The 25607-nt window shown below is 42.6% G+C and overlaps 1 protein-coding gene across 12 annotated transcripts in view; it reads right to left on the bottom strand.

Annotated features, from left to right (window-relative positions):
- MACF1 (microtubule actin crosslinking factor 1) overlaps positions 1–25607 on the bottom strand; it is a 330651-nt gene that overhangs the window by 258821 nt on the left and 46223 nt on the right. Inside the window, exon 1 of one of the 12 annotated variants that reach the window (XM_087446224.1) lies at positions 9927–10061. The exons of 10 other annotated variants lie outside the window; for them this stretch is intronic. In XM_087446224.1, the coding sequence (XP_087302350.1) occupies positions 9927–9978 (52 nt within the window). In that variant the 5' untranslated portion in view covers positions 9979–10061. Of the gene's footprint in view, positions 1–4578; positions 4613–9926; positions 10062–25607 lie in introns of those variants that run through there. One more of the 12 variants, XM_087446230.1, reaches the window with a different exon arrangement.

Here is a 25607-nt window from a genome sequence, read left to right on the forward strand (position 1 = left end):
AATAAATTATTTGCTGAATGAATCCATTAAATGTCTTTCTCCTACAATAATTGTTGGATTTATGCCTTCAAGTCTCCCTCTGCTTGTTATCTGTCCTCACTTAGAGTCCGACCTGGTTTCTTAAAATTCAGTCGACCAACCAATATCTCTGTGCTTATGTACAGCATAACTAGTCTCCTCGCTGTGTGGTTATGGCTGGGTCCCAGTGCCTAGCACAGCACTCATAGCAGGTGCTCATACATATTTGTCAAATGAAAGAATGACTCACTTTGGTCACCACACCTTATAAGGGCTCAGTAATGAGTGCTTACACTTGGCTAGGTAGGAGCTAGGTACCATGAGAGTTATAGAATTATAACGTCTATAAAACAGTCCCCTTAAAAAGCTTACAGTTTCAATAGGGAGACAAAATAAGAGTGTGGGAAAGTGATACATCAACGTGGACAATGATAATCTGAGCAGTCTAATTGGAGAAGACCTGAAGTGAGGCTTGAAAGAATGGATAGATTTCAGTTAAATATAAACAACAAGGGTATTCCAGGTAAAGAGAACTAACTACACAAGAAAAGGCAAGAGGGGAGAAGGAACAAAGCCCCTTAAGGCACAATGAGGAGATGGATCTGTCAGAGGCTGAAGGTGTGTTCTAGGAAATTACTAGAGGTAAGTCTGGATAAGCAGGAGGGGGTCAGAGCATAACAGATCTTTCTTATTTTGGAAATAGAAAATACTAGAAAGTAGCCGGTAGTGTTAACTCGAAGGCAGAGACAGGACGCAGGAAACAAAATATGAGGCAGTTGCAGTAATTCAGGCGTGAGGTGACGAGTGACTGGACTAGAGTCATGGCAAAGGGAATGGGGAGGAAAGGGCAAATTTGGGGGAAATTCTGAAGAAACAAAAGAACTTGATGACAGACTGAAAATGGGGGTTGATGAAGAGAGAAGAGCCAAGGATGTCTCCAAGGCTTCTGATCTCGGAGACTGGAAGAATGTGAGCCCAAGTGTCAAAAATGGGGAATGAGGGAGGGAAGCCAAGTCTAAGCTTGGTTTTGAAATACTGAGTTCGAGGTGATATCCAAGTGTAGATGTCTTGTAGGCGGTTGGAAAAAAAAGATTAAAAAATTGAGAGATTTTTATACATAAAAGGAATATCACTCAGCCTTAAAAAGAAGGAAATCCTGTCGCATGATACAACATGGATGAACCTTGAGGACCTTATGCTAAGTGAAATAAGCCAGTCACAGAAGGACAAATATTGCATAATTCCACTTATATAAGGTATTTAAAGCAGACAAACTCACAGAAGCAGAGAGTAGAATGGTGCTTGCCAGGGGCTGGGGAGGAGAGGGAAAGAGAGAGTCGCTGTTCAACCGGTACAGTTTCAGTCATGCAAGATGAAAAAGTTCTAGAGATCTGCTGTACAACAATGTACATATAGATAATACTGTACTAGACACGTAAAAATTTGTTGAGGGTAGATTTCATGTTATACGTTTTTTACCACAATTAAAAAAAAAATAACACCCCCCAAAATTGAGAGATTTTAAGTAGTAGAAGACAGATGTGGAAGTTTGCAATTTAAAAGAAAAGTGGAAGCCAGAAGAACCGGCTAGAGAAAGAAAAGAAGGTCAGGAGCAGCATAACAATAACACCAGCTAGTCTGTATCGTGTGATGATGTGCCAGCGCTGTGTTGGCAGCTTTCCTCTGCCATTCCCTTTAATCTTCATAATTTTATGTGGGAGATACTATTATCCCCATTTTACAGATGAGAAAATTGAAGCTTAGAGAAAGCAAGTAACTTGCCCCAAGTCACTCAGTTGGTAAATGTAGAAACTTGGATTTTAACCCAACCCAGCTTGGACCCAAAGCTCATGCTCTTCTGACTCCACCACATTGCCTCATTCCTTAGGAAACCGCCCGAGTTAGAGTCAGAAGAAGGAAAAGGCCCAGCAAAGGCAGACAAACAGCAATCAGAAAGGTAAAGGAAAACCAAGAAATGCCCTCATTGAAGCTAAGGGCAGAGAATATTTTAAACAAGCAGGGATGTAATCAACAGTGTCAAATGCCAACACTCCAACACACAATGAAGTCAACACTCCGAATCTATCTGTAAAGAGTCACGTAAAGATGGAACGCTGGGCCAGGTACTGCAGCCCAGAAAATTTTAAAGAAACAGAAGCCCTACCCAGAGCCATTAAATGGGCTGCTTCTCTCCCACTTATCACTGACAAGACACCTGGGGCTGCTGGTCTCCAGCTATGTTGCAGGCCTCATGCTGAAGTGCATCATCTGACCGGTCCCGGGAAATACCAACCCAAACACAGAGCATTACACAATACAGGGTCGGGTTCACCTTGAGCTGTAGGGGTAAGTGGATCTCCACTCCAGCTATAGTTCAACATAAAATCTGTTTGTTTCTAAAACCAAACTCTCTTTTAGAAGGATTTCATATGCCTGCTCTCTTTACTTCTTCTCTTATCCTAGACAAACTAAAATCAGGTACATACAGCCCCCCTTTAGCTGCAGCCCTACCTCCCTATAAATGACCTTTCATACTGCTGCCAGAGTCATATTTCTCCCCCACCAGAAAAACCCCTGATTGTTTATATCATTCCTCTGCCTTAAAAATATCTAGTGCCCTCTACTGCCTACATTATTCCTTAGTCCTTTATAACACAGACTCAACCTGCCATTCTAGCCTCTTCTCTCACCCTAAATAACTACCCATTCTCCCCAGCTTCCCACCTCATAACACTTCTCATTCTTCACCAAGGGAAGACTTTCATGAGTCTATTCCCTTGCACACCCTGTTGTCTTCCCAGAATACCTCTTCTCCCTTCTTTTTTTTTTTTATAATTTTATTTATTTATTTTTCCCCAAAGCCCCAGTAGATAGTTGTATGTCATAGCTGCACCTCCTTCTAGTTGCTGTATGTGGGACGCGGCCTCAGCATGGCCGGAGAAGCGGTGCGTCGGTGCGCGCCCGGGGTTCCAAACCCGGGCCGCCAGCAGCAGAGCGCGTGCACTTAACTGCTAAGCCACGGGGCCGGCCCTCTTCTTCCTTCTTAACTGGCAAACTTCTACCCAACTTCAAGATTAGGCTCAAATACCAATTCCACTGTAAAGTCTTCCCAATCACCCACCATGTTGCCCCTAGTAATCACTCCACCTCTGTTCTCACAGCACTTTGTTCATATTTCTATAATAGCACCCGCTACATATAAAGAGAGCGAGCTGAATCTCCATTAGACTGTATATAGGACTAACAATCCCTCAAGCACAGGGACTGTCATTAATCTTTGTATCCTCAATGCCCTTTACAGGGTCTGGCATACAGAAGGTTCTCAATGAAAGGAAGGAAGGAGAAGGATATGGGGACTTCCAGTGAAACAGACAGGAAGCATGGAACATTATCAGGGAGTGAAGTAGTTAGTTGATAATGAATTATAAAAAGTGATCTTCCAAATCAAAGGATTTCAAGATACATCAAACCAGGGAGTCTAAAAGGTTCCTGCCACTCCACAATGAACTAAAGAGGCTGTTTAGCAACTGGTATTCATTCAGAGGGACCATCCCCACAGTTGTTGTAATGAGAAACATATACAATTAGGACTATTAGCCTGGGGTTTCTCCAGGAAAGCAGCCAAAAGAAACTGTGGCAGAATAGTGCAGACAAGAGCCTTAACCTTTCAATACTAATGCCTCCTTCAAAAAACCACAAGGCCAAGGATGGGGAAAAAAATGATAATTTATACTTTGTGAGCATATAGGCTCACTCTGAGAAAGAGGAATAGTGTAACACTCATCTCCGGTTGTAACAAAAAACACAGAACTACCCCACACATTTAAGAGCCCAGAGGGCTAACCATTACACCATGGAACCCCATATTTGTACTTTAACAGTACAAAACCATCAAGCATCCCAAAAGTACAGGATTTACTGAGGGTCTAGTAGGTGCCTACTGCTGTAAAAGGTGTTGACACGCCTCACCTCAGAAGCATGCAGACTCTCAGATCCCTTGCAGAATCAGGAGAGAAACACCCCGTTGTGATAGGTTTGCTTAAGGGCTCTGGGAATGGGAGGGGTAGACAGTTCTCACTGTGAAAGATGCAATCCTGTCGGTGACTCAAGCGATTTTCCACTATCCTGGCTGCTGTAGAGATGTTCTTATTGACCCCCTGCACACAAAGTCCCACATATGTCCATTATTCCTTCTCTCAGACCTCAAGCTAATCTCCAAACACCCCCAGTCTATCATCAGCTAGAAATCCCCACATTGTCTGCTCCAGGATGTCAGCTCCAAGTCAGAAACAACACTGTACTCTCATCAAGTCTATAATTCGACCCTAAGGCTGTCAATCCCAAGTAACAGAAGCCAATTTGCACCTGGCTGCAATATGTTGATTTAAAACACAGGACCAGCTCCATTTCTTCCAGAGGCAGATGCCTACCATAAGCAAGGGTGATGACACAGTAGAGTTTGTCAACCTATTATATCAGGTTAAGTTGGCCTGATTTACTAGCTAGGCGCTAGCTCAGTAACAGCAGGAAAAGAAAAAGAGAATCTCAACCCGAACCAACCTGAAGTTCCCATGAGATATTTCTATACAGCATTGATCAGGTCATTCTTGGTACTGCAGTTTCTTGATCAACATTGATGGATCTCTCCCAGCACAAGAGGAAACAGGTACTAGGGTTGGGAGGATCAGTGAAGCCATTGCCTGGAGCTGCTGGGAGAAAAGCTTCAGAGTAAAACTGTGCAGTGATGTCATGATGACATGTGGGAGCTGCTAAGTGAGACACTTGGCATCTGTCCCATGATGAAATTAACTTGATAATAAAACATCTGAACCAGCTGGCCACACAGCCTGAAGACAGGGCTATCCCTAGAGCGCAAGGGGCCAGAGCTATCAGGGGAGTAGTCAAAGTCTTACAGGTGCCCTGAGTAGCTTTTAAAAGTGAACTAAAGTTAAAAACCAACATCCAGAGCTTTGAATATATGTATTAAGACCAGTAATTCCACTTCTAGAAATCTATCCTAAAAAGATAAACAGAGATGAACAGAAAAATTTATTTACAAGGATGTGTATTATCACATTATAGCAGTGAAAATTAGAAAAGTACATGCCCCACAATTGGGGAACGTTAAATAAATGATCCTTCCATTTGAGGAAATTCCATACAGCTGTTAAGAAATGATGTAGACAAACAGTTAAAGGTATAAAAAAATGCTCACAAAACAATAAAGAGCAAGACAGAGAAGTACATTACAATAATAACAAATATACAAAAACATGATATTTTATATCTATGGACAGAAAAAGACTAGAAGGAAATGTAACAAAATAAGAACACAGTAATCTGTGGGTTGCAGGATTTTGGTTTTTGTTTTTCTATGCTTTCTATAAGGATGAAATAGTACCTCTATTTAACAGCAGGAAAAAAACAGAAGTTGTTTTCACTAGGGGATTTTATTAGCAACACCGAAGAGAGGGGAAAAAAGCACCCCCCAAAAAAGGGCACTGAGGGATACATGTTGGGGTGTGAGGGCTTGTCCTGCCTGCCCAGACGCGACTTCGGTAGGTGGCCAACTAAGTGGATGTCCAAAGTGAAGCTATAAGATAATGAGAAAGGTGACTTGACAAACATATCAGAACTAAAAGAACCAAAACTGAACAGGGCGCCTTCTCAGTAGTCACCCTGTTCACTTATTCAACAATGTTGCCACTGCCCAAGATATGCTTGGAAGCCATCATCTGGAACTGTCTACAGGCTAGTAGTATCATCTGTCCATGTTTTCAAGAGCAGTACATTTTCATTCTTTGAGATTGGATTTAATGTTACAAAACAGCCAAAGTCTTGGATAATACCATTTTCTGACCAAAAATTAAGCATGACTATAAAATGACTGTGGAGTTTCTTATAGGAGTCATAATCTGGCACTGAAGAGAAAAACCACAAAAAGGGTTTTATAAATGTATACAGCACAGGCACTAATGTCAGAGTATTCTTTTTAACCTCCTATGGTGACTACTGAAGGACATTTGTATACGTGAGTTTAGTTAATTCAATTCTTCGAATGTTTCTTTTATGCTTAATATGTGCCAAGCACAACGCTAGGTGAGGAAGATACAAGAAGAAATGAGCCAGTTCCCACCTTTAGCAACAGTGTAGCGAACATCTCCTGGGCTCTTACTCTGTGCCAGATGTTACATTTATTATCTCATTTAATCCTTAGAACATCTTGTGAGGTAAATTCTACTACCATCCCCATTTTATAAATGAGAAAACTGAGGCTTACAGAAGTTATAGGAAACTCATCCAAGAAGTAAAGAACTAGCAGGAAAATCAAATGTTTAATAAAATATAACATAAGGAGATATACTCTAAAATATGTTTAAAGTACTATGGCAACACAGATGAGGAAAATAATTCTACCTGAGATTGCAGCAAAAAAAAAAAAAAAAGAAGAAGAATGAGGGGCCGGCCCAGTGGTGTAGCGGTTAAGTGCGCACGCTCCGCTGCTGGCAGCCCAGGTTCGGATCCCTGGCTCGCACCGAGGCACCGCTTGTCAAATCATGCTGTGGCGGCGTCCCATATAAAGTGGAGGAAAATGGGCACAGATGTTAGCCCAGAGCCAGTCTTCCTCAGCAAAAAGAGGAGGATTAGCATGGATGTTAGCTCAGGGCTGATCTTCCTCACAAAAAAAAAAAAAAAAAAAGAATGAAAGAAAAGAAGAAAGAAACTATCAGGGAAAGTAAGAATGAGCTAGGCAGTGAAGGATGAATAGAAGCAGTACAAGGAGAAAAGGATAATGGTATTCTAGGCAGAGGGAACAGGACAGGATACGCAAAGGAAGAGAAGGGTGAAAGCACATGAGTATGTTGGGGTATACTGCTGCTCTCCCTCAGAGAAGGTGCCCAAGTATGTTTTACACATACACTTGGGCAGACGTGGGTATTCTCTCCTACTTCACATCGTCCCCAGCATCAGGCAGCAGCACAATATAGCCATCTTGGCTGCTATACTCCCAGGCACTGTTATCTCCTTAATAGGAAAGATGAACCCCGTTCTCGGGCTAGGCAAGCCTTGGGAATAACACTGTAAACTATCTCTGTTATGGGAGTATCATAAAAGCTACATGGATTAATTAGGTAAAGTGCTTACGAAAGTGCCTAGTCCATAACTAACGTTTGCTGAGTGCTTACTATTATTACTATTATCACTATTGCTATTGTCTTCCGGTCTCAACCATCATAACTGGCCTACAGTGAGATCAAGAAAGACCTGGAGCCAAACATGTGGATGTGTGACTAGGGCTACAACTCCCCAACCAGAATGGGACCTGATCTAGCTCATCCTGCACCAAAGCAGGCACAAGAACTCACTAGGATTCAAAGAAGTCTCTGGGAGGGACAGGAGAAAGAAGAGGTAGAACTAACATGTGGTGAATTCTGACCACATACCAGACACTAAACTAAGTGTATATCTCCTCTTGTTTAATGCCCATAAATGTTTAATGTTTAATGTTAAAAAATGCTTAATGTTTCTGAGTTCCTCTTAGAGGTGTAGAACCAAAATAACCCCAGTATCTGGGGTGGGAAGAATGGAGTGGGAGCTGCCGCTGTTGTGGGCTTTTCTCTGATTTCAGCCCCATACGAGACACTCCCCATGACAGGTACCTCTAGTCTGTTACTCACTCATTCCCAGCAATATTACTTATGCATTCCTAGTAAAGACAGGACAAAGGAAGGAGGGAAAAAACAACTTTATAGGTGGGCTGAGAAAACAAATGATTGCCAAGCTGGTTTCAATACCACCTCTTCCAAAAGCAGAAATAACCCTTCCTAGGGTGCAATTTCAAACCTCTTCACCCCTGAGAAGATCAAGTCAAGAGCTTGTTCATTAGCCTCACTGAGAAAGTCAAGCGAGTTAGAGAAAACAGGGGACCAAAACAATTTTTATTTAGGGAGTAAAAAAGGACTCCTTCCTTCATGCATGTTTTATGGGAGGAAAACAAGAAGAGCCCCCACCACCTGTTATACCTGCACTTTGCTCCTGAGGCACATACAGCAGAGGAGGACAGAGTTAGGAATGGTGTGGTCTCCTGAGAACCTCAGGAATCTACTTGGGTCACTGTCAAACCTGATTCACAGAGGTGGTGGCCATCCTAGCATGGTTAACTGCTCATCTAAACCCTTGACACAAAGGGAAACCAAAAGGAAAAGTTATATTCTCCAATTCTACGGATAAGTAAATCTCCTATAGTTTCCATCTACCACCTACGCATCTTCAGAAAGCTCTGGCAGCTTTTATCAGAAGAATGACGTTAAGGATAATAGGGAGTAAAACTACACTAAGGAGCTCAGTGTCCAAGGAGAGACCTGGGGTTCCTACTCTGAGCCTTTTCTTCTACTAAAGGAATATGTAGATTAATTAAGTTTGATAATCCTTCTATGAGTTTTGTAAACAAAGGAGGGAAAAGGGTCCTGCTGTTGAATGGGCATCATGCCCAGGAAAATAGAAGGATCCCTTTAAGATAGGAAATAGGGCAAGAAAAGGGGGCTCTTGTATGGAACAAGGGTACATCTTGCACCTCCCTTCACCCAGTCCCCAAAAAGGCCCAAGAACTGGAAGGAAGAGTCACTGAAAAGCACCACTGGTTTCTGTCCCTCATCTCCCATCTCTTCCCCATGAGCCTGGATGAAGAAGCCCAGACTCATTCTGCCCTCCCAAAACTTCCTTTGACAGGGAAGACAGAGCAGCAGTTAATGGAGCTCATTCTTGCTAAGACCTGTCTGATGCATGATGAGCTCGCAGAGCCCTGAACCTAAAAGGGATTGGCTCCAGCTGTCAGAAATTCTGAAAAAAGTGTTTGTATGGCATGGGGGAGAGAAAAGGGAAGAGTAGATAGAGATCAATAGAACAGTACTTTATAGTTGTATATCCCTTTACAGCATACAAAGCTCTTCATATACATGTCCTCTTAGAAACAGTTCTTCAACAGATAATGAAAGAAAGTAAAATATCTATAGACCCTGGCAGGATGGGAGTCCACATCTCCTGCCACTCCCCCATCCTTGAAGAAACCCATACTTCACCCTTTTCTGCCCTCTACCTCCTCCTCCCCTCTCCACACTCCATGGTTGCTCTAGGCCCAGAATCCTGACTGCTAAGAGAAGGGATGGTTTGAGCACCTTCCTAAGCAGGTGGAAATTAAACCACCTATTAAATAGAGAAGAGGAAGTAAAAAGATTTCATTCATCTTCCTCAATAGCCAAAAAGAGTCCTGCATCATCACATCTGAGAGCATTTTTCTCATCTACGGTAGATGAAGAGTTTGCCAACCATGCAAAGCAAACACTATTCCCTTTAAATATTATTCTAATAAAAAGTTACCTCCTTTAAAATCACGAAGTTACCCTTTTCGTGGCATCTCTGGCCTATCAACCTGCATTCTTCCTCCTCCCACAACCACTCCTGACTCTCTGTTCTCTCCAGGTGGGACTCTGACTCACTGTAGACACAGGCAACTGGAAAACCTGGCCCCAGAAACCTAGCTACACCTAGGTGAGGCTGCAGGGCCCAATGGAGAGAGCCCTCCACCCACACTGCCCCTGCCTGGGGAGTGCCCTGAGCTCTTCTGAGAGCAGGGGACATTTCATCTTTGCCCGTTCGAGCAAGAGAACAGGCTGCTGCTGAAGCGGCTGAGAGGACTCCCTCCTACTCACCTACAATCACATTTACAAACTCTATCCCTTCTATGCAACTGCCTAAACACACAAAAAATATGGCCAGCTCAGAGTAAGAGGGCTTTCTAAGCCCCTAAAGGACTGATAGAAAGTAAAGACCCCACATAACACACACCACAATAAGTGTTCACACAATCAGCAAGGATAAAAGGCAGGGAGCTGGAAGCCTTGTAATACCTCTAAGGTTGTTGAGTCCCTCCAGGAACTTCTGGTACTTGTAAGCGTTCATGCCCCAGCCCAGCTGTGTTGGTTCAGTGGCTGGAAATAGGCACCATGGCACAGTGACAGCTGAAAAGTGAGAGCGTGCAAACCAACTGATCTCTACTACTGCGTCTCCTAGCCCCCGAGAACTGGACTTTGACCACATTTACAAGTGACGTCACTAGAGAAGCCTCATTACATTACAGCCCTTTGTGCGCCCTCATTTGTTGCAGTGAGCGGAAATACCTCCCCAGGAGAGGCCAGCCCCTCCTTTGTGCAAATGAGGCAGGAGACCACAACAGCCCCTGCCAATCATCTGCCACCTTTCTTTAGACCCCAGCTCAGGCTCCACTGGAATTACTGCTCCCCTGGTTTAAACTCCAGGGAGAGAGACTTAAATGTGTTTCAGGACACCAGTTAGGGGCTCATCTAACAGTTGAGAACGAAACCTTTAAAGGGCCATACTCACCATAAGAATGTCACCAGAACAGGAGCTCTTGGGTAAATATTACATGGCAATGGGGCAGGTTTTACAAAATAAACAACCAACTCTGCACTCTCCTTACAACAGTCATGTTTACATCCTGAAATACAGCCACTTTCAGAGGAGACATTGCATATTAACACAGTCCAGGGCGGGAGAGGAAAGAAGCACAAACTGTTAAGCCCACTCCCTAAGTGCTAAAAGCACAATTCAGGGAGGCAGGACCTTCATAGATAACTATGCAGCTCAGACACCACCCGCATGCTCCCTGTTCCAGGGCACTATTTCACTCAGCTGATTCGGTTTTGGTTTGCTTCTATGATGTCAGTAGCTGCTGCAAACTGCCTTCTACTCTATTAGCCTAAAAAAGATGAGCACCGCCCCCATAGGCATAGGTTCTTAGAATAAGCTACACAGATTATAATTAGGGGAAAAAGACGCTGAAATTTCCATAGCATCTTTGTTGTAAGGAATTCAAAGTGGTTCATCTGCATTATAATACTCATCTTTGAAAATGTTTTTATGAAAATAACTGTAAATTTTCATTTACAGATGAGAAAACAGACATAGGTTAAGCAATCTGTCCAAAAGTCACACATCAGGCCAATGAGATAGCATGGAAAGAACATGTTTCCCAAACCTGAGCATGGTACTCTGGCTCACCTTACCATGAAAGCCTTGGCATCCTGGAAACCCATGAGCAACCAACCGAGACAGACTCCACTGAACAACCCCTCATAAGAGAGACACCCCTCTCCCAGGCCTGAAGTTTTTCTGAGCAACCTGCCACGCAGGCTGCCGTTCAGTGACTTGGAGTAGAACTCACAGTGTGCCAAATATAATGTTCCACAAAACTCCTAATTATGTGGATTGGATGCAGGGGGAGAAACTATATAAACAGCATTGTGAAAACAAAGAGAAAAGGGAGTATGCCCACTTGAAAAGATCAGGCTAAATAATATTAACAGCTGCTAAGATAACAGAAAGGGAAAAATTAAGAAATAATAAAAATAACCAATCCAAGCTCCTGTGCCTTCCGATGCTACTAGTCAGTCAACAGTACCAACAAGGTAGCCACTGCAGTGACTCCTAATAAGGAGTCACAGGGGACACTGCATGGTTCCTTTTCTCAAAGAATTTTTCTTTTTTTTGTGAGGAAGATCAGCTCTGAGCTAACATCCGTGCCAATCCTCCTCTTTTTGTTGAGGAAGACTGGCCCTGAGCTAACATCCATGCCGATCTTCCTCCACTTTACAGGGGACGCTGCCACAGCATGGCCTGACAAATGGTGCCTCGGTGCGCGCCCGGGATCCCAATCCGGGCCGCCAGCAGTGGAGCGCGCGCACTTAACTGCTACACCACAGGGCCGGCCCCTCAAAGAACAATTTAATGGGCAAGATTAAAAGGTTAAAAGGGAGTTTAATGCTTACAGAGCAGAAGTTAGACAGTGGGATACTGTATGTATAGAGATTCTACAATGTACGACTGTGAGAATCACAGAATCTTTGAGGTCACCTAGTCCAACGGCCCAGATGCCTTGGATTCCTTGTCTGTGAAATCAGGATGTGGACTGAGAAAGCCAAACATTAAATGACAGTTCAGATCATGTGTGTCTGTTTCCTGGCATGATCCCACTTATTTCTCCAGGAAGAGTATGGATAATAGAGAATAGTGGAAAGAACTTTGGTTGTAGAGTCAAGAAACCTGGATTCCAGAGTCCATCTCAAGATCCAACTTTGCCACTAACTAGCTTTGTGAGCAGGAGCCCCAAATTTCTATAAAATGCTAGTTCTTAACTTTTTTTAGGTCACAAACTCCAGTGAGAATCTGCTGAAAATTAAAGATATTCTCCTCAGAGAAAGGCACATATTCACCTACATACGAACTGTTGTTTACAAGTGGAGAGGGGTCAATGAACCACAGGTAAAGAACCTCTGAATTGATCTCTAAGACCTCTTCTGTGTCATGACCTGAAAGCAATTAACATAGTGCAATCTGAATATAAGAACAAGCTGTAAAGGAATAATCAATCAGCCAGACGAGAGCTAGGTCCTCTTGCTTTATCACCACTGTAAAATCCTGTTTCCCACCTAAAGGAGGAAAGCAGCCCAGACAACAGGAATCTAACAGCTGGAATAACTGACTTTTAAAATAGCCACTTGAACTAAGTGCATTTAAAAGACAACACATGCTAGTTTGTCATTTCCTCTGTGTTTCACCACTGAAATTGTTTAATAACATTTAATCAGATAAAAATTAAACAAAAACAAGGATGTTTGGAATTATGGAGTGATGGTTCCAACTTGAGGCTCCTGGGAAAGGGCGAGGGGACGCAGTGGCCTGGCCTCCAGTTGTATTCCTGCAAACCAGGGACCTTTCCCTGGAATGAGAGCGTTCCAAAGCACCACAGCCCAATACCTCTATATGCTCTTCACGGCTGTTCATCTTTTATCCTCATAGGCTCAAATAGTGAGATGTAACCTTGGGTAGCAAGACAGATTCTGCCCTAAGTTCCAGACAGAGACAGACAAACGTGAAAGGCTTAGGATCTGGCAGTCCAATGGGCACTCTCTAGCCAGCTGCTGACAAAGGGAGAAAAAAAGTCCTGCTGTCTCCAACAGCCCTTACAAAGGCACAGACACCTAAGAGCTGAGTGGAACTTGACTGAATGCAGGCAGATCAGAAGTCCAGACTGCAGTGCATGAGGTGTGGTCCTTAGGGCTTCTGACTCTATAGTGACAGGATGACAGTTAAAAAGGAATACCTGCCCTGCCCTCGAGTGGGCTCACGGATGCCAGAGCCCAGGTGAAGTGAAAGCCTGAGTCAGGTTCAGGATATTACTCCTGTAACAGGAGAGCAAGTACTCAAGCAGAGAGTTACAACTGAGGAGAAGCTTCTAGGCCAATGAGGAGAGAACGAGTACTATCTTAGAGTTCCCACAGTTCCCCAAAACCCCTCTAGAAATCAATACCTGCCACTGGCCGACCCCGTGGCTTAGTGGTTAAGTGCCCGCGCTCCGCTACTGGTGACCCAGGTTTGGATCCCGGGCGCACACTGACGCACCGCTTCTCCGGCCATGCTGAGGCCGCGTCCCACATACAGCAACTAAAAGGATGTGCAACTACGACATACAACTATCTACTAGGGCTTTGGGGAAAAAAAGGAGGAGGACTGGCAATAATGTTAGCTCAGAGCCGGTCTTCCTCAGCAAAAAGAGGAGGATTAGCATGGATGTTAGCTCAGGGCTGATCTTCCTCACAAAAAAAAAAAAAAAAAAAAGAAATCAATACCTTCCATAATTCCTTGAAGCAATATTTCTCCTAAAAGCAAAGGTCCTCCTCCCACAAGAAACTCATACCAGGGTGAGTGAAACTAAACCTGGACAGCCAGCCAGTTTAAGGAATTCACCCATTCATTCCACATACATTTGCTGCATGCTTACTATGCACCAGGCACTTACCCAGGTGCTGGGAACACAGAACTTGGGGTCTAATGAGAGAAAGTCAGAGGAAAAAGCAGGGAATCTGTCTCCTCAGATTCAGAGAAGATGAGGGTCATGGGTGGTCAAACTGAGGGCACAGCTGACTTCCAACTGCTCATTCTCTAGACCAGCCCTGAAGAAAAGAGGTTTAGAGACATGAAAGGTAACTCTCCTCATATAAATATAACCATTTCTTTCCTGAGAGCCAGTTGCCACTGTTACCCCAAAGCAGCTGCTGACCCAGGAAGACAGCAAAAATGTATCCAGTGACTTAAGAGGCCAGTAACAAAAGCAGGTGCCAGGTTTATAGTCCTATTCAGGGAGCAACAAAGATCACTTTCTTCATTGTCTCCCCCGGCACCAGTGTCTGATGGAGAGAGGGGTTGAATTACACCTTGTCCCTCTGGTCTGCTAGAGAGAAAATGAGTTTGCTATCTGAAGAAAGGGCTGTCCCCAGGGCCAAAGCTGCCTCTGCAGGGCTGAGGAACAGAAGACAAAAGAAGTCAGACCTCATGCTTAGAAGGAAAGGAGTGAAATGACAAGACCAAGGGAGGCTTTAATGGGAACTAGTGTGGGTTTGGTAGCAAGCGTCCAAGGAGTTCTGCCCACTCTGTGCTCACCCCAGGCCTGGGGAGGTACTTCGTGTGGATCAGACCTATACTACAGGGCTTGACCAAGAGCTTAAAAAGGGTTCGTGCTTTAGGCCACAGACCCTCAAATCAGCTCTCTCTCCTTGATCCTTTTCTTTTTGGCTGTGTGGTCCATGGAAAAATGGGTGAATCTTATGAATCCCTACAGTGGTTATGTAATACTATAAGACCAAACAAGGTAAAAAAGACTGAGCAATTGGGAGTGAAGGCAAAAATACCTGCTCTTAGGGTGAATCTGCACCTGCATGACCTCAGATTCTAGTCCTACCTAAAACTAAGGTTCCCCTCTAAGTTTATAAAATCATAAAATAACATAAAAGCCCCACTGCTGGGTATTCTGAGGACCTAAGAAAAAGATCAGAGGCAAGAGTCATCTACCACTGAAATAAGGTTATAGACCTCCAGCAGAGAGATGGGAGGGAAGGAAATTTATTCCAACAAAAGCATACTGAAACAGCTACAGGTATCCAGGTGTAATAGAGATCAACAGCTTCCCCCCTCCTCCAAGAACAATGTCTCTCATCAACTCCATCAGGACCCAGACAGAGGAAAAAGCTGCACCTCCAAGGCAGTAAAAGGTAGGCACCTGCTAAGGAGAACCACATTTATTCCAACAACCTGGGGGTAAGAAGTGCTTGCTAGTTCACTTCACCTGGGCTCCTCCACCAGCAAATGAAACAAGTCTCCAAAAAGACAGGCCACCAACTTCCGGTAGCATTCCTTTGTTGCTTTTGACAGAGGAAGGAGTCAAAATAAACATTTTTAAGAAGTCAGATTCCAGACACTAAAAATAGCATAATGGAATTTTCCTCTGAAGCTGTCTTTTGCTAACAATGAGGTTATATTAAAAAAAAAAAGTCCAAGATAGACGGTATAGTGGTGACTGCAGGATGGCAGCGTATCCTCAACTTATTACTACTGTCGAGTCTAAGATAACATTCTGTGGGAGGACATCACAATGTTAAGGAGGTGCTAAAAGTACCTAATAGGCAGAACCTCAATGAGAGTGTCAATATCTGCTTAATGAGTAGTGGGTACATATGTATCCACTATAGTATTAACTATACTTGTCTATATGCTTGAAATATTCATAAAAAATTAAAGCAATAGATGAAACTATCCATCAAATTTACAAATATGCATACCCTTTGACCCAGCAATTCCACACCTAAGAATTTTTCCTAAAGACATACATATGCAAAATGACAAGTATACAACTAAGTTTTTCATTATAGCATTTTGTAATAACAAAAGATTGGCAATACCCTAACTGTGCATCAACAAGGAACTGGCTAAATAAATGAGAGTACATCCATATAATGGAATAATAAGCATGGAGGAAAAAAAAGAAGGCCTTTACAAGCTGATATGGATTAATTTTCAAGATATAATAAGTAAAACAAAGGTCAGAACAGAGTGTATGTTACCTCTCATTTATGTTTTAAAAAGAAGAGAAAGGAAGAATGTATAGAATTTAGGTCCCATACAGGCAGGGATTTTTATCTGTTTTGTTCACTGTTTATCCCCAGAGCCTAGCATAGTACCTGGCACATACTAGGTGCTCAATACATATTTGCTGGATTAATTTCTTAATTCACAAGATATGTAAATAAATAAATGCACATATCATCTCTGGAAGGAAGCACAAGAAACTTGAAGGCAAATATTGATTGTCTTCAGGGAGGGGAAAGGATGGCTGGGGTGAAAAAAAGATTTTCCACTGGATATTTTTTTGTAACCTTTTGCATATTCAATTATCGAACATGTTACCTAGTCAAAAAATAAATGAAAGTTTAAAAGCCAAGAATTTGAGGTTCTGAATCCTGATCCCAGCACTGCCACTGACTACATATTTACAATGAGTGAGAATATCCTTCTCACTCAATCATTCATACATTCAGCAAGCCTACACTGTGTGCCTGCCCTGTGCCAAATTTGTCGAGCACTGAGGATGGAGACGAAAAGCTCAGAGTCTCTTCCCTCAAGCAGCTTACAATCTAACGAGGGAGACAAGCAAGTGAACACAATATAGTGCAGCTAATGCTGATAAAGGTGCACAGAAGCAAAGAGAAGAAGCATGGAAGCCTAGGGAAGGGTTCCCGAAGGAGACAGCGCTGGAACTGGTACTTGAGGGCCAGAAAGAATTAGATTGATGGGGGCAGGAGTGTTGTAGACAGAGGAAACAAAGTAGAAACATGAGAGAACATGATGCATTTAAGGAACTTAAAATAGTTTGCTATGGATAGAGTGTAGTGTACTCTGTACCCTGGAAGAATGATGGTAGGACATGAAAGCTTTGCATGCCATGCTAAAGAAACCATATTTCACCCTAAACACAAGGGGAAGCCATCGAAAGCGTTTAAGCTTGGGAACGGCTATTTTTTTATGGTCAGATTTTAATTTTAGAGCATTCTAGCAGTAGTGGAAAGGAGGGGAGCAAGACAGAAGGGAGGAGGATCAGTTAGGACACTATTATGATTAGTTATACACTGAGAAATAGTAGAATCTGAACTAAGAAAGAGTAGTATTGAGGACAAGAAGGAAGGAAGGCATGTGAGATAAAAGTAGCATTACATAGCATTTGATCACTGTTTTTATTTGAGTTAGGGTGGGGTGGGGTGGATGGACCAAGAGAGGGAAGATTCTCAAGTCACCTGTGTTACTGGGTAGAAGATAGTGCCTTAAATAAAGTAAGGAATAGGCGAGAAAAAAGCAGGTTTGCTAGAATGAAGATGAAGGGTTCAGTTTGGAAAATGTTGAGTAAAAGATACCTACATGATCTGCAAAACAAGTCCTCCAGTACTCAGAGATAAGGGTCTGGAGCTCAGGGGAGAGATCTAGCCTGGCAGTTGAAGCCATGAGCAAGAATAAGTTATTCAAGAAACTATGTAGAGGGCCAAAGACAAAATTCTAGAAAGCATCTTTATTTAAAGGAAGATAAACCTGTAAATGAAGAAAACAGGGAAAGATGAGGTCACGGAAGGAGAAATTTTTCTGGAGGATGGAGCGTTTCATAGTGTCAAGTACCACAGAAAGGTCAGGTAAGATCTGGGCTGAAAAATTACCATTGGATTTGGAAATTAGGAGGGGATTGGTGACCTTGACAACAGCAATTTCAGGAAAGCAGAGGGGGTTGGAAGCTAAGGGCAGGCATATACCACTCTTAAGAATCTTGGGGGAAACAAAAAACATGGCTGTGAAAGGGGATTCTCACTTAATATCTCTCATTTCCCACTTCCCCTCCCATAATATATCTGAGTATTATTTTAAGAAAAATAAGTAGGAAAATGCACATAAAATAGTGTTAGCCTTTATTAGGTGTTAGGGGTAGAATGATAATAATCCAATGTATTACTACTACTACATACATTAAAGCTGGTTCATTTACTCCATAAATCACCAAATATTTTTGGACACTTATGTGCAAAATACAGAGCTGGCAATGTGGGAGATAAAATGGAGTGTATGATACAGTCTTCAACCTCTAGAGCCTCCAATCTTGTAGAAGAAAATAACGCATATGTACAAACAGGATATTAAAGTACAATATAAATGATACAGAAAAAAAAAAATGACTATTAGCATTTAGGAAATTAGAACTAACTTCCAGTGGGGTGATCAGAAAAGGTTTCTTAGAGGGCTTTGAGGTGGTTGTGAACAATGGGTATGATTTTATATGCCAGATATGGTGAGTGAAGGCACTCCAGGAAGACAGTCTTGTCTGGCTTAGATGTGAGGAGGTAGTTGGAGAGGATGCTGGAAAGGTTATTATGAAGGGCTTTAAATATAAGTCTGAGAAGATTAAGCTCTGTCTCTCTTCTGACTGCTGCTCTGCAGTGCCAAGTGCCTGTGGGGCATTTCATTTCCACCTGAGCACACCGCAGCAACTTGAACTCAAGTTATTAAAAGTGAATCCACATCTTTCCTCCCCAAATCAATGCCTCCTTTTAATTTCCCACTTTGAGTAATGGCACCATCCTTCACCCAACTCATTATCAAGTCCTATCAGTTCTTCCAAATGCCTCCCATAGTCATCTCCTTTATTCAACAGTCAACCTCATGAGTCTAATCCTCATTACCTCTCACCTGGATTGCTAAAATAGCCTCAAAAAAATGGATTTCCCTCCTTCTCATCCAATCCATGTTGCATGTGCTGTCAGATCAATCTTCCTAAAACATAGGTTTAATTAAATCATTCCAATACATAAAAGCTCCAACAATAGCATAAAACCTACCACAGGGGAAAAAAAAAAAAAAAAAAACTCAATGAAGCATAAAAACTCAAATACACGGTAGAACTTCTGTGGAGAGTAGTTTAGCAAAACATATCTAAAGCTTTTGTAAGTGTCCAATGACTTTTTTTCTTTTTTCCCCCTCCTCAAAGCCCCAGTACATGGTTGTATATCCCAACTGTAAGTCTTTCTAGATCTTCTTTGTGAGCCACTGCCACAGCACGGCAACTGACAGACAGGTGGTGTGGTTCTGCGACAGGGAAGCAAACCCGGGCTACTGAAGTGGTGAGAGCGCCCAACTTTAACCACTAGGCCATCAGGGTTGGCTCATCCAATGACTTTTGATGCAGCAATTTCACTTTTAGGAATTTATATAAAAGAAATGTTATTAAATGTGCAACATTTGTGTGTGTGTGTATATATATATATATACACACACACACACAACCCACACAATTATATTTATGTCATTGTTTATAACATCAAACAATGCAAAATTACCTAAAAGTCCAACAATAGGGGCCTGTCTCAAGTGCAGTGCACCCATACATGGGAATATTGACAGCAATATAAATTATGATATGGATACATATTTTTTGACACTGAAAGATTTTCACCATACAGTAAGTGAAGAAAACAGGTTACAAATAGTATATATTTGCAAAATATGTATGTACATGTATATATTTGCAGAAGAAAATGTATGAAAGAAAATACAGCAAAACATTTACAGTAGTCATCCAAAAATGGTGGGATTTTAGGTGACTTTAATTTTATAGTTTTATTATTTTATAATTTGCATACAATAAACATTGATATTTTGTGAAATAAAAAGAGAAGGGGAGATTCTACCACAACTAATACCCAACAGTAGCACAGGTCTTTTAGGCTTTCCAAACATACTTTATCTGGAGATACCAGGAACTTTATATACAACCTAACAATTCAACCCATTGTTACAGCACCAAAGAAACAAGGATGAAGAAGGTACAGTCTGCCTTCACTGAACTCATGGTCTAGAGGAGCAATTAAGCAAATAACTGTAAAATAAGATGATAAGTACAATTACAAAGGGATGTGCAAAGTACCATGAGAGCTCAGAGGAGGAGGTAAGTTAAATTCTTTCTGTTGGGGTAGGAGGAAAGCAGCTGGAACACCATAAAAAGCTAGTTAGTTTTGAGCTGGGATGAAAGATTACTTTATAGTATGAACAGGAGTTTGTGAAGCCGATAAAGCAGAAAGATCATCCAAGGCATAGGAAACAGCAAAACAAGGGATGAAACTGAGAATCATCCCCAAGCTAAGAAGTCTGACCTTATCTTGTGAAGAAACAGAAGGCAGTCAGCATTGGAGTTTTTAAGAAGAGAAATGGCATTATCACTGGCAGTAAGCCAAAAATGATGAGGATCTAAAATGGGCAGTGGGTCTAGCCAGGATGGATGGATGAGAAAGGATGGATGTTGAGATGTTTCTGAGCTAAAACAAACAGAACTTAGTGTCCAGTCAGATGTGGAGAATGAAGGAGACAAAAAGCAAACTTGAATTTCCTAGCTTGGGCAAACAGGCAGAGAGTAATATTGGTATCTGAGACGGTGTGCAGGAAGAGATGCAAGTTTGGGCAGGGGAAAGAAGGGGATGATGATATGCTCGGTTTTGGATATGTCACATTAGAATTTCTATAGACTGTGAAATGGAAAAGGACAGCAGTCATTTGGAAATACAAGTTCGGGTCTTGGGGGAAAGTTCATATTTAGAGATGTTGATTTCAGAGTGATCCCTGTACACACACAGTTGATAAATGAAATCACCAGAATAGGTAAACTCACCCAGGGAGAGCACACAGAGTGAGGGGAAAAAAGAGATCCAAATAGTGTCAAATGCTATGACAAGGTCAAACAGTATGAGAACTGAAAACAGACTACTGAATTCTGCAAATAGGTCATTACAGGTGAGAGCGACTTCAGTTGGGATGGCGGGCATGAAAGTCAGGCTACACTGGGTTAAGATGACTAAAGGAATATAAGAGAGGCTAGTAAAGAGGTTTAGTGGTAAAAACAAAACAAAAAACAGAGAGCTAGTCTGAAGAAGAGACGGGCTTAAAAGAATTTTTTTCTTAGGATGGAGAAAACCTAAACATATTTATAAAGAGTCACTAGGTGGGGACAGACTAAGAATACAAACTATGTACATGCCCAGAGGTCTGCCTCTGAAATAGGAGGGAATGAGGTGAGGACTGGAGATTACAGATAAACTGAGAGGGAAAGCTGAGAAAGTAAAAGGCTAACTGATTTGCTGGGAGTTTACAGGTGGGGTGGGGTAGCAAGTTTGAGGAGAGTCATGAAAGTTTGGAATTGCTGCTGTAGGGAAAAGGAATGAGAGTCAACCAGAAGAGAACAGAAAGATTTCAGGGCAGGGTTGAGAGTCAAGGTGTGGCTGGAGCTCATAAATCTGTAAAGGAGTCAGTCAGCACAATGTTATGCAGCAGAACTCAGTAGCTCGGTGTGGAAAATGAACATGGATCTAGCTTTGGAAAAGGGAAAGGAAGGATCAGTAGGAAGAAAGAGACTTGAGAATGCCAGTACAAGTGTTGTCATATAGGATAGGTAGGGAAGGCAATGACACCATAAGGGTCTGATAGACTGGGAAATGAGCCGAGACCAGGTTTCCTGGGCATAAAAGAATACGAGAGGCAGAAAAAAGAAGGCTGTGACCAGACTCTGGGATTTCTAGGATGGGGGGAGCAATTTCAGGTCACTTCAAATACTCTTCCCCAAGAAACTTAGCCATCTACAAGACCAAAATTGATGCTATACTGACTTCTAAACTGTGCTGATATGTAAACTAATTCTTCAAACGGGGCTGACACCTCAAAGGTTGTCAGAAGGTATTCCAATGTGAGAATAGCGGGACTGAGTTCTCTCCTCCTAAGCTTCTTCCTTCCTGAACTTTAGGATTTGATCTGGATCTCTGGGTGCAATATCAGTAACTTTTCTTTTTATTTCCTAGGAGATTGTGGAAGCTGTCATGTGTGTGGAGTTGCTGAAAACAAAAGTTTAAGAAACTGCCTAATTGCTAGTTTAGCAATTCCCTCAGGGTCCAGCTGCTGTAGGACAAAAGTTACTGTCCTTCTCAGAGCTTTGGATCCTTCCCACAGGGCTAAAGGACAACAGTAAGGACAACAACTAGAGCATAATAATCATATTAACCAGCGAAGAAGAAGCTGGGGTCTGCTAATAAGGTAAGTGACGTCTAGGATAGAAGTGAGAAAGTGAGTTCAGTCCCTTTTACTGCAAAAACTGAGTCTAACCCTTGTCTCACAAGCTACTCACTCATTCCCTAAAGATCTGGGCTCCCATCCAGCTTTATTATGCCAACCTGTACAAAAAGAAAAAGAGATTCGAATCCTCTCAGAGGGGCTACAAAGCAACCAGAACATTGCCTCCAAAAGGGACTGCTGGCTTATAGTGCTGATTCTCTCTAAGAGCCCAACTTCCTTTCAAACCTCTCCTATCACCAAAAGACAAAGGGTACAATGACTATAAAAGGTAATTTTTTATATTAAAGTACATTGATGGACGGAATGAGAATTCAAGAGTTGGTTGGCTGTTTGGATAAGTATGTATCCGGAATTTGGCTACCATATCAGCCTGGTCAGTCATTCCATTTGGACTGAGATGGGCCCTGCTGTGTGAGACAAAAAAGTAACTCCAAATGTTTGTTTAATGCAGCTTTGGTTCACCTTTGCTCGGGTCACCGCCTTCTTTTGCTCACAAACACTTAATTGTCTCTGAAAAGTAGGTCAACGCCTTTTGGAACAAGCTGGAGGGAGAGCTAAGACCCAGCCTATCACTCCAATAGGCCTGGAGAGGCCCAAGCCGTGTCTAGGAGACCAACACCAGTCAACAGTGCATCATGCCAAGAGTGCTTCAGGTGCTCCAGGCAGCAACCTGGCTACTGTCATTCCTAGGTGGTGATTCAGAAGGCTGGGAGAGCAGAAGACGCCCAGCATGCGGGGCTGAGGCTCATGTGAATCCAAGAAATACTTGTCCCATTCTGACAGCTAATGAGGTGTCCCTAATCATCCCTGAATGGAGAGAGCAAGAGGTGAACAATTAGAATGCAAAACTCTTCCCCCTCTGTCCATATGGTCCCTTCTGTAGAATACCAAGCATTGCTCAACCATAAATGGAGCTGCCTGAACTTCTCCCCACTCCTTCTCCCAAATATTTTCTTCAGGACACCCAAAAATAAACACTGCTCCTTACCCATGAGCTAGAGGTACATTCTTAGCACGGTAAGCTGTCATTTGAGCATGCCCAGTGAAGAGGGGGTTATAGTTTTTGAACAGGATACATCTTGTTCCTGGCCCCTCATACTCCATCCATCCAGAAGTTTAAGGTGGGAGAGACTCCTCCCTCAAACCTCCTCCAACCTCTAACTGGTTAGTTTACTATATATAGGATATTGCTTCAAAGTCAAAAAGAAGGGGCCCAGGGAGATGAGGCGACAGAGGGCTGACAGTTTGAGAAATAGCTACCAGAGGGTCAGCTGTCCAGCTCGCTCTGGAATCTGAAAACTTCCAAACCTAACAACTGCCTTTCTCAGCAAGAATCAAAAGTATGTGAATCAGCTGTGGAGGATAAAGGCTGCAGAGCTCAGCTTCAGAAGCCAGTAGCAAACCACTTCCTTGGCCATTGTTCCCCACAAAGAGCAAACTGCCAGGAACTCCACCTTCAGACCAGCTACCAACTCTAAGAAAGAGGAATGCGAAAAGGAGCTAGTTATCTCTTCGGCAAACAGAGTGCAGGCATCTCTCTCTCAATATCTCTCCCTTTCTCCCTCTTATCGCTTCCTCCCTCTTTCCCTCTCTCCTTCCCTCCAATTCTCTGGTTGTAAAACCAAAACCACTAATAACCCCAACCTTTCTAAATTCTGACTATATAACTTTCCATTATCTTCTAGTTCCATGTACTTCTCCTCCTCTTGATCCCCCACTGCTTCTCCTGCCCCACAACTTACACACACTTCACCTCTAAGGTACTTTAGAGTCAGAACCACATGAACTAACACCTGATTTCACACTATTTTTTACTATTTATTAGATTTAAGTCTGATCTTTGTAACTAGACTGTAAAATCTACAAAGGAAGGAACCACATCTTATCACCATTATTGTAGCTAACACTGCATGTTACTATGAGCCGAGCACCATTCTAATGTATTGTAATGTAATGTCTAACCATTACATGTATTATTTCACTTAATCTCCCCAAGAATCCTATGGTGTAGGTGCTACCAGTCCAGCCACTTTACAGATAAAGACTGAGGCACAGAAAGGTTTAAGAACTTGCCCAAGTTCATGGTAAATGGCAGAGCTGAGATTCAAACCCCGGTAGCTAGGGCCGGCCCCGTGGCTTAGCGGTTAAGTGTGCGCGCTCCGCTGCTGGCGGCCTGGGTTCGGATCCTGGGTGCATACCGACGCACCGTTTCTCTGGCCATGCTGAGGCCGCGTCCCACATACAGCAACTAGAGGGATGTGCAACTATGATGTACAACTATCTACTGGGGCTTTGGGGGAAATAAATAAATAAAATTAAAAACTTAAAAAAAAAAAAAAAACCCTGGTAGCTTAACTCCACAGTCCATGCTCTTAACCCCTATACTCTACACAAGTGGTCCCAGGCCAGCGGCAGCATCTCCTGGGAACTTGTCAGAAATACAAAATCTCAGGCCCCACCCCAGACCTACTGAATTAGAAACTGAGGGTGGGGCCCAGTGATCTGTGTTTTAACAAGCCCTCTAGGTGATTCTAATACAGCTCAAGTTTGAGAACCACTGCCCTACAGTACATTCACAAGCTATGCTGCTTCTGCTTTTCTTCATTTGAACCACACCCAAGACAGAAAGGAGTCCAGGAGGAACTTAATAGTGTAAAAATACCCTGAACAACTGATTATGGCTTAATGGTTAAGAGCACTTGCAGATTCTAGGCCCAACTGCCTGTCAGTGAGAAACCCAGCTCTGCTGCTTACCACCTGTGAGGCCTTGGGCAAATCACTTAGCCTTTCTGTTCCTCAGTTTTATCAAGTGTAAAAGGAGATAAAAATAGTACCTACCTCATTTAGTTGTTGTGAGGACTAAATGAGCTAATATCATCCCAAAGCATTTATAAAAGTACCTGGCACTTAGTAAGTGCCATATGAGCTCTTATTAACTACGGTCTTTGATCCATTCTACAATTAAATTCAACAAATATTTATTAGGCATCTATGTGCCAGGCACTGTGCTAGGTACATGCATTCATCTACATCTCCCAGACTCATCATCAGCTTTTCAAACGTTTTTTGATGCCTTATATGTAATCCTCTGTGCTATGGGATATGAGGGTCACAAAGAATATGGCATTAATCCTTTCTTTGAGGACAGCACACAGTAGTGCACCAGATGGGACCTTTACCCAAGTAACTGTAACACATAGTAGCAAGTGATAAGAATCATAAGATAGCATTGTTTGGTGGAAACAACATGGGGTTTGAGGACATAGCATTTAGATTCAGTTCCAGCTGCATGTTACCTCAGGCAAGTCACTTATCCTCCGGGAGCCTCAGTTTTCTCAGCTGTTAAACAGGAGTGATAAACTATCTGTGAGGCTCAAAAGAGCTAATAAAAGTGAAAGTATTTTTTTTAATAATTTTATTTATTTATTTATTTTTCCCCCAAAGCCCCAGTAGATAGTTGTATGTCATAGCTGCACATCCTTCTAGTTGCTGCACATGGGACGCAGCCCCACGGCCAGAGAAGCGGTGCGTCG

This window comes from Ceratotherium simum, chromosome 22 (assembly GCF_057802395.1).
Source record: "Ceratotherium simum simum isolate JZ-2026a chromosome 22, ASM5780239v1, whole genome shotgun sequence".
NCBI lineage: Eukaryota > Metazoa > Chordata > Mammalia > Perissodactyla > Rhinocerotidae > Ceratotherium > Ceratotherium simum.